This window comes from Saccostrea cucullata, unplaced genomic scaffold (assembly GCF_032062105.1).
Source record: "Saccostrea cucullata isolate Sc308-1 unplaced genomic scaffold, CSIRO_AGI_Scuc_v1 ctg14180, whole genome shotgun sequence".
NCBI classification, from domain to species: Eukaryota; Metazoa; Mollusca; class Bivalvia; order Ostreida; family Ostreidae; genus Saccostrea; species Saccostrea cuccullata.
This window is the reverse complement of record NW_026919841.1, coordinates 1-10,365: the sequence shown is the minus strand read 5'-3', so window position 1 is coordinate 10,365 and position 10,365 is coordinate 1. Positions and strand designations below refer to the sequence as shown.

At 31.4% G+C, this 10,365-nt stretch overlaps 1 protein-coding gene across 1 annotated transcript; it reads right to left on the bottom strand.

Annotated features, from left to right (window-relative positions):
* Positions 1-1,041: 1,041 nt before the first annotated feature.
* LOC134238977 (microfibril-associated glycoprotein 4-like) lies at positions 1,042-10,180 on the bottom strand. Its single transcript, XM_062721129.1, has 5 exons — positions 9,892-10,180; positions 9,211-9,351; positions 8,950-9,003; positions 8,485-8,652; positions 1,042-1,301 (listed from the first exon to the last, which is right to left on the bottom strand). The coding sequence occupies exons 1-5, from the start codon at positions 10,178-10,180 to the stop codon at positions 1,042-1,044; spliced, it is 912 nt and encodes a 303-aa protein (XP_062577113.1).
* Positions 10,181-10,365: the final 185 nt, after the last annotated feature.

Sequence of the window (10,365 nt, the reverse complement as noted above, 5' to 3'; positions counted from 1 at the left end):
ATTTTTAGTATATTGGTCACAATGTCATTGGTCTTAAAGTCATTTGAAAGAACTTTATTAGTGGAGTATGCATACCAAATATAAAGTTTTTATCTCCTATGGTTCAAAAGTTATGGTGAAAGTTCGGAAAAGCTATTTTTAGCATGTAGTTTACAGTCAAGGTCAACAAGGTCATTGACCTTGGTGTCATTTGAAAGAACTTTACTAGTGAAGTATGCATACGGAAACTGAAGTTTGTATCCCCTGTGGTTCAAACGTTATGGCGAAAGTTCGAAAAAGTTATTTTAGCATAAAGGTCACAGTCAAGATCACTAGGTCATTGTCCTTGGTGTCAATTGAAAAAACTTTATTAGTGGAGTATACATACTAAATATAAAGTCTCTATTTACTATGGTTTGAATGTTATGGCAAAAGTTCGAAAAAGCTATTTTTAGCATATAGGTCACAGTCAAGGTGACACGGTCATTGACCTTGGTGTCATTTGAAAGAACTTTATAAGTGAAGTATGCATACAAAAATGAAGTCTGTATCTCCTATGGTTCAAAGGTTATGCAGAAAGTTCGAAAAAGCTGTTTTAGCATATAGTAAACATTTAAGGTCACAAGGTCATTGATCTTTGTGTCTTTTGAAAGAACTTTATTAGTGAATTATGCATACCAAACATGAAATCTCTGTCTATCAAGGTTCAAAAGTTATGCTGAAGGTGAATGTTGACAACAGACAGACAAACAAATAAACAGACAAACAGACAGAACAAAAGTAATATACGCCTCGGATCTATCGATCCTGGCGCATAAAAACATGTAAATGAAACCTCATGATTAAGATTGACTAAAAATTGTCTCTTTTTTTCTGATCGATGATTTCGATTTTAAGGCATCCATCTGTTGAAAATAAAAGAAACAAGAATCAAAAATATTTAAATATTTTCAGAGACATCAAAGTGAACTTTTTATTGCTCATCAAAATTCTCATTAAACCATTAAATATATATAATGAAATACCAAAAAGTCAGCATTTGGTAGTATTTAAGTTGTTTACCTAGTGACGTCTTATCATCATCATTGTCTCCCTTATCGATGCCCCAATCTCTAATGTATAACACCATTTACAGTAGGAGATTGTTGGATACAACTGACCGTTGAGGAAGGCCCAGTTACAGTTGTTAAACCACCAGCCTCCTCTATGGTTACTGAGAGCAGCACAGTTTTTACTGGACCCGTCGTTATCTCTCTCTGGGGTACTAAAGTACATCCCGGACAGATCGGCCCCAGCATAGCCGGTATTGAGCATACTGTCACCTGTAGAAGTAGAGAAATATTAACAGACATAATGGATTTAAAACACACTTGATTTATTGTCAATAACACGGATATGCATCTAAGACAGAACACAACTTCTCAGGTTGTCTTCTGCAGAATTAGAATACCACCGCATCGCATGTGAGTTAATGCTACATATGGAAATTTCTATACAAAATATCTAATTAAATTCCATAATTGCTCTACCTACCGCACAGAAAATGCTAAGACTTGTTTTCTTATACATTCTTGGTACCCAAGACATGCGATAGCCAGTACACATTATGACGTCATATTATGACGTCATCCACCTGTACTACACAAGTTTATAAGAAACATCAACAAAATCGCTTCGGCGCAAGGGCATACCTTACTTTGTTTTACAGAAACAAGGTATCAAAAGACGCAGGATATTCCAAGGATTTAAGATATTGCTGCACAAATGTCGACAGTGCAATTGGTTACTTACTATTCGTGCAGTTTTAAGTTTTAACAGGGTAAAAATTCACCGTCCAGGGTAAGTTTCCTAAAATTTCTATCAATTAAGAAAGTGCATAGGATTTGTGCAGCAATTTTATTAATTTTAAGAATATTCACCTTAATATTATACATTGTTTATTTTAAATTAGATAGGATAGGCCCTTGCGCCGACGTGATTTTGTTTATATGATTTGATACCTTGAATGGGAGAGAACAATGACGTCATAATATGACGTCATAATGTTCACTTGCATTCATAAACTGTGGGTAATGAGTATGTATCAGAAAATCAATTTGAACCTTCCCTGTACATAAAATATACAAATTATGAATTTTCATTAGCTTATTTGCATAAAAATATCCATATTTAGCCTTAACTCACTTGCGATTTTAACTTGTCTGGTAATATGCCTTGTTATCAAAGATACACCCTGTACAGTTAAATATAAATTTATTATTAGTATCGATCACTTATATCAGAAATCCAGAAATTTGTTATTTGTCAAAATATGTCAACATTTTAGTTACATCTGTTTTCTGGATTTATCTTCCCTTTTCCATGAACCAGCGAGGCAAAAAGGTTGGTGATGAAAGTGTCTGATGCTTATTGTCTTTATTTTTCCTTAATTTCTCTCTATTTATGCTAAATACATTTAAGTTTGGAGAAAAAAGGTATGCTTTTAATTTTCAGGGATTTTACATTAAAAGTCCAATTTCATATTTGCAGGAATGTTTGAAATGTTGGCGGGAGCACTCATTGTTGAATTGTCCTTCTTATCTTCAACGGAACGTATGATATTTCAGCCAGCGACAGCTTCACCCATCGGGATAAGGATTCCTTCAACGGGCTAGACAATGGGGACCACGAGCACCCTCCACCTTCACAAGATATAAGCAATTCCAAGGGCATCGGAATTTGGAACCTAGGTCATTCTCCAATTAGGGTTGATGGGATATCCATTTATTTGCATAAATACCCAGTAAGACAAGCAGCTAAGGAGGTACTGGATGGGTTATCAAATGGATCTAGTTTTGGGCCAAGAATAGGTATTTTTTAAAATAATCTAGTGTCAGCTCATCAACACAATGTTCAATTAGAAGAGAAAAATAACAAAGGAAATCAAAGAGGGCAAAGTTTTGGGTCCATTTTCTAACCCCCTCCCCTCCATGCCTAATCTACACATCTCGCCGGTAGGTTTAGTGCCAAAGTCATGTGGAAGTTTGAGGATGATAACACATCTGTCTTACGTTCCTTCCCTTGGCATCAATGCATTTATAGATCCAGATTTGTTTAGTTTAATACGCCTCTTTTTATTCTCTGGTTGATATTATTCGGAGTTAGGTCAGGGTGCTGAACTAGGCAAGGTCGATATCAAAAATGAGTTCAGATTGCGCTCCGTTAATACCAGACATAATTTTGTATTCATAATGTGCAGAATTTGTGCAAAATCTTATGCGTGAAAAGAAGAAAACACTTGTTGTGGTCTTTAACTCGACATTTTGATATATCGACGACGTATTGTCAATTAACAGTGGTAAATTATGCAATACATGTAAATCAATCAACATATATAAAAAGGCGCGATATAGCCTAAAATGCAAGATTGAATGTTGATATTTTTTAATATTCGGACGAAAATAACTCGGATTCAGTATTGTTATTCCTTGATTTCCAAAAGGTTGTCGACTCTGTAGAATGGAATATTATATTGAAAGTTCTTAAAAAATATAATTTTGGAGAAAATTTCTTGAAATGGATCACCATTTTATATGAATAGCCTATATTTAGAATAAAGATAATGGTAAATATCTCAAACATGTGATATGCATAGAGGTATAAGACAAGGGTGACCTATTTCTGCTATTTTATTCCTATTTGTAGTAGAAGTATTAGCCATTGCTATTAGATCAAATCCTAACATAAAGGGTTTTCAAAAACCTGGAATGACTGATATTATAAAGATAATACAACATGCAGATGACTGCACACTTCCATTTAAAGATAAGAAGTCCCTTAAACATTCTTTAGAGGTTATAGAAAAATTCAGTAAGGTATTTGGTATGAAACTAAACATATCCAAAACAGAGTGTCTCTTAACAGGTCAATGGAAAAATTTGTATCGGCAAATAGAAAATGTTGACGTTGATAATTCCTGTATAAAAGCTCTAGGGATCATCATAGGACATGATAAGGAAATATGTTACAATAAAAACTGGACAAAAATTGTAGACTACTTTATGAGTCTATGAAAAAAATGAAAATTAACAATTTTTTACAAAGTCTTTGTAATTAATAGTCTAGAAATATAAAAAAATTATATATATTGGATCAATTTTAAATTTTCTAAATGAAAATACAGTAGAAAAAATACAAAGTCTAATTTTCAATTTTGTATGGAATTAAAAGACCTAATAAACAGAAACACTCAGATTGGAGGAATAGGTATTGTTGATGTACCTTTAAAACTAAAATCAATAAAAGTATCGTGGATTAAAAACATATTAAGTAAAACAAATTCCTTATTCCTATTTGTTGATAATTTGTCTAGAGAAAGAAATATATATGTAAAACAAACATTATTGAAACAAAAGTTTATCGAATTATGTAAAACTTTCATTTGTTTTACGAAGAAATGCTCGCATTTTTAATGAATGTAAAAGAAGCAAAAGAGAACAAAATTTGAATGCTTTATTAAAGGAACCACTGTGGTGTGATGATAAAATTAAAAATAAAAAAGCCACTATGTTTTGTAAATTGGCTGAAAATTGGATTTAAATATATTGGTGATATTGTGGACAAAAATGGTATGCAACCGATAGAATGGTTTTATGATAAACTTGTATGTAAGAGAAATTGTATTTGTGAATATATGATAATGAAAAATGTAGTTTTGAAAGCTTTAGTAGATGATGATTTTACAGATATACGTTATGAAAACATCATATTCGAAAATAATTCATATGATCTACTATACCATCATCAAGTGACAGTGTTTGATATTACTTCAAAATTGATTTATAATATTCTATGTCATGATAAATTCAAACATCCACTACATCTATATCATTATGAGAAATTGTTTGAAATTCCAAAAACAGCATGGAAATCTATATATGAACAAAAAATATTAGCAATTGCAGATAGAGGCATATCAGACTTCAATTATAGATTATTAAATAACTTATTGTGTAATAGAGAAATGTTAAAGAAATGGAAAACTGCTGAAAATGAAATGTGTGTTTTTTGTAGAAATGTAAAAGAAAACAATAAACATCTTATTCTAAAATGTCAAAATGTTTCTGATATATGGGGTGCGTTTCAGCAAGTTTTGAAATTTGATATATCATGGAAAAATATTATTATGGATTTTATAATGAAAAAAATGAAAAGATATTATTTTTGAATAGCATAATATCCCTGACTGCATGTAAAATTTACAAATACAAAATGTACTGTAGACTAGAAAACAAATAAGAAAACCTCAAGAAATACGTTATCATATCAAGAGTATATTTAATCTTTTTTTCTGAAGTATATAAGAAAATTCACCATAAGATTATCGTAATGTTTTAAAATGTATTAAAGATGAATTATAATTCATAAAGCCATTGCAGAATAAGCATGTTGTTCTACAAAGCTTATCTGGGAGACAATAGATAGACTGTATTTGAGCTGGAGGTGTTTTCTCCCAGATATATAAGGGTACCTATACACTTGTACATAAGATATTCAGCTAGATGTTTTTAATTACTTTTCTTCATTTTGATATTTTGTGATAAATTATTCCATATGATTTTTTTTTCATGACCCCCAGTGGTAGGGCGGGGCCACAAAGGCTGATTAAAGTATAACATAGGAATATATAAAACCATTTTAAAAAAAAATCTTCTTCCCCAGAACCACTCGGCCAGGAAAGATGAAACTCTTGTGGAAGCATCCTCAGGTAGTGTAGATTCAAGTTTGTACAAATAATGACTCCCGGGGTAGGGCGGGGCTACAATGGTTGATCAAATTTTTTCAGAAGAATATATAGGAAAAATCTTCAAAAATCTTCTTCTCAAGATCAGCAAAGCCATGATTAGTGATATAGATATAGGAACATCCTAAGTTGTAGGTTATTCAAGTTTGTTTATATCATGACTCCTGTGGTTAGGGTGGGGCCATAATGGACAATCAAAGTTTTACATAGACATATTTAGGAAAAAATCTAAAAATCTTTTCAAGAACAGCAAAGCCATGGCATAATTGGTGATATTCATATGGAAGCATCCTGAGGTAGTGTAGTTTTTAGATTGTTCAAATAAGAACTCAAGGGGTGGGGTGGGGACTCAGTGTAGGATCAAATTTTCATAGGAATATATACTTTTAAATGTTTTCTGGAGAACATTATTTCCATGATTAGTATTTGGAACTAATGGAAGAATCCTCGGGTGGTTTATATTCAGGAATTGTTTATATAATGACCATTGGGATTAGGGTGTGGTCCCAATGAAGAATCAAATTTTTGCATAAAAATATATAGGAAGAATAAAGAGGGAAAATCTTCACCGGAACGGAAAAGTTTTATTTAGTCAATTTGACATGTAAGCATCTGCAAGTAGTGAAAAATTGAATTCATTCAAATAATGTTGAACTGGAAAAGGACGGGGGGAATGAGGGGTCACAATGGCAGATCAAATAATATGTTAGAGAAATCTTTAAAAATCTTGTTTTTAAGTATGACAGAATTATAATTGTATGTTTCATTGAAATGGTGACATTCTCGAGTAATAGAAAATTCCAACCCCCCTCCCCCTCCTCCAACAAGTGAACTTTTCAATGCTGAGCTGACTTGTGTATTTTCACATGTGCTCAGGTGATCGAAGTCACCCATGGGCCTCGTGTTAGGAAAAGAAATAGATACAGTTCAGATGTGCATAAGAATTCCTACTGAAAAGATTACAGAACTGAAAGGTTTATTAGAAACACTTCTTGACAGAAAAAGGGTTAGGGTTCGCAGTTTAGAATCCTTAGTTGGGAAACTTTAGGCATCTCAAATCCAGAGCATGAGATCCGCATTCTTGACGAACGAAAACAATAAATGACAAAGTGGCTAAGTTTTTTTTTTTCATAATTTCAATGGCATAGCTTATTTTCCACAAAAGGAATAGACAAACTATAGAGTTCTTCATTATAAACTGATAGTGCAGGGTCAAGTCAAATGGGTTGTGGTTCTTTTTTGGGGGGAAATGGATGTATTACCAATGGCCGGGTCGTTGGAAAAATCAGTAGATAATGAGAGACATTACTTTTTTAAGAATCGGTGCCAATAGTTCTGACACTGTTGGTTTAGGGTGAATTAGATTATATCACTGACAAAATTGATTCATTTTACATTAATCTTATTGTAAATTATACGGAGGAAAGTCCCAGAGCGGTATTAATGTGCTTTCTTGTGTAAAGAGAGATAATATTAGAAGAATCCAATACAAACATACCCTGTGCGATTCACATACCATCATTTAAATGAAGCAATATACCCCAGGCGTGTTACACATTTCAAGATTAATAATAATAAAAAAATTATTGTGGTAAAAATCACGGGGAATTTTTGTAATGAGAAAATGAAATACATGCATTTATATTTGTTAAAGTAAGTGCCTTTCAAATGCATAAAATGCTAAAAGAAGCATATCATCCAAAATGATAACCATTAACCAACTAACAAATGATATACCTGCAATATTTTAAAATATTATATTTTCATTGAATAGTAAATAGGTATTGTAAATGTAATTCAAGATGAGGTGTTTTGAAATTGTTTTTTTTTATAATTTGAATGTTTCCGATCAGGCAATGATTTAATTATCAATTTTCCGTGAAATTTACGATCAATGCTATAATACTTAACAGCAATGACAGATAAGAGGTACAACTAGTTACTGGAAAGGTTAAATATTAATATTTTTATCATAGTTTTCTTTGTTTAAAAATATGTCATTTAAAATTTCATGTACTGAGAATTGACAGATTCTATTTTCCAGGAGTTAAATCTTAAATACGATTAAATAGCATAAAATTAAAAACGTTTACAGACTGATTTTATGTCTTTTTAACTTAAGGTATTCAATCCCTAATAGCAACAAATTCAATGATATTAAGTACATAACAGATATGCAGATGATGAATACTTTTTTTTATTTAGGCATTATTCACATTTATTACTATTAGCTTGTAAGATTAGGATGTGTCCTTTTTTATGACCTTAAATTTTATTAAGAGTTATCTACCTCCATTTTTTTAATTAATAAAAAAATCAATTTTAAAAATCTTATCCGGTAAAAAATTTATCAATTCAATAATCATTCTATTTTCAATATTCCAATGCATCTTTCCGCCAACAGTATTAAATTTTATTGATCTTCCTATTATTTATTTTTTTATTGAAAAAATACAATTTTTCCTACAGACTACAATGTAATCTGAGTTAATTAGCTACTGCTTAATTAATTAAATTTTTAAAACTTTCTCGCGGGCAATCCTTTTCTACTATAAAATGCTTTAATTTAATATCAGAGTATTATGTATCTGACAGATATTTAAGGGTAGAGAATTTATTCCTATTAGGGATGGAAATCCTTAAAAAATTTTCAATGTAAAGAACTACAGTATATGATGGTTTATATGATTTGAACCACATTTTAAGAACATGGATAAATTTACCTAAGGTTCCCGTGGCAGGTCCTGCAAGAAAGAGTTTGTATTTCCCTGCTTCATCGGAGACAGAGAATCCGCCGTACATTTCATACAGAGTTGTCCCATTCCCAAGAGTAATGGACACATAAAGGGAAGCGGTCTCTTCTTTTGTAAATTGATGGATTATGTCATTTCCTGTATCAATATTTTAGAATATAAATATACCGTAATAAAACATCAAATCATTTTTCTAATCTTGTAGACATTGATGCTAAATTTGGACACATTAAGACTACACCACTAAATGATTCCCTTTTTCTTATTATTTAAGATATTAATTAAACACGCTCAAAAAATATCGTAAAACACGTTTTACATACTCTACAGATCAGAGTTTTGATAACTTTTTTTTTATTTCCACAACAAAGAAATTTTGCCAAACTCTGAATTGGATGATAGTCCTTTTCCTTTTTTAATGTAATTTACACTTACCAACCCAGACATCCTGTTCCGGTGAACCAAATCCTTTTTTATACTGTCCAGTTCCTGTCAAAGTCCAGGGATCCAGTAATTCGTTTTTGGATTGCCTTTAAAGTTAACACGTATAGTATTGTTTTAAACGGTTGTGTGAGCAATATGTTATGATATAAACAAAAAATATTCATATTTCTTCATCTTATATTCTGTTGAACAACAAAAACATTAAGTGTGAATATGAATTCTACAATATGTCTTTATATTAAAATTAACAACCTACCGTCCATCCCCCGCCCATTGTCGTCATGTCACAGAAAACAGTGACAGGCCTTGTACTGGTTCCATAGGGATAGATTTCATACACCCCTGTATTAAAGTATCCATCTGTCTGTATATCCTTACAGTCTCTGAGTATATCTAAAGCAGAAAAAAAAAACTTACAATCTACAGAAATAGTTTATATATCCAAAGAAATAACTAATAAGAATAATACTGATATCATACTATGTACAGTATATGCAATGTACAGTAATAACCAATAAAAATAATAATGGAATCAGACTATGTATATACAAGATACAGAAATAACTAACAGAAATAATACTTGTATCATTCTTTGTATATACAAGAAGATACATCATATGATATAAAATAAATGCATCATATTTCTAATTACTGTTATCTGTTAATTAAAGCTAAGTTAGTTAACTATCAGAATTAAGTCAGATGATACATAATACCTGAAAGAAGAAGTAAGTTTATCTGTTAATTAAAGCTAAGATGAGAACTGCAATGTGGATTTTGTGAAGCATATTCTTATTACCAAAATTGAAGTTATTAGAAATAATAAGACAAAACTATTACTTAGAATTAATTAATACTATTGAGCGATGAAAATTCATAATATTTATCTGATTTATGGAAAATGTAATAAAGAAAAATGACATATAAACATACAGTCAGGTGTGTAGTATCTCCAGCCACCCTCATTAGACATTCCCGACTTGAAAATCTTCTTGTGGGTACGACATTTCTTCATCTGGGGATTAAACCCATAGAAACTACACTCTGTTTGACAGCGCGCTGCACACTCTCTAACTGATGTAGATTTGTGTTCTCCTACAAGTTCGTCATCTGATTTATAATCATCCATTTCAGGTTTTGCAATATATTTCCTCAACCTTATGGTAGACTGACACACCGCAAAAAAGCCAAAAACTAAAACAATTGCACAAAGAGCGCCCATATCGTAATTTGTACTCAAGGCTACTGGCTGCGTTGTTGGGTACCTGTAGAAATTTGCAATGTAGCATACAAAACGCGAAATATAAATATCAAAATATACATCAATTACTGAAAATGATTGGCTAATGGTTACGTATTCAGTATGTTTCATTTATTAAAATATTGATTTGTTAAATTGTTGGAAAT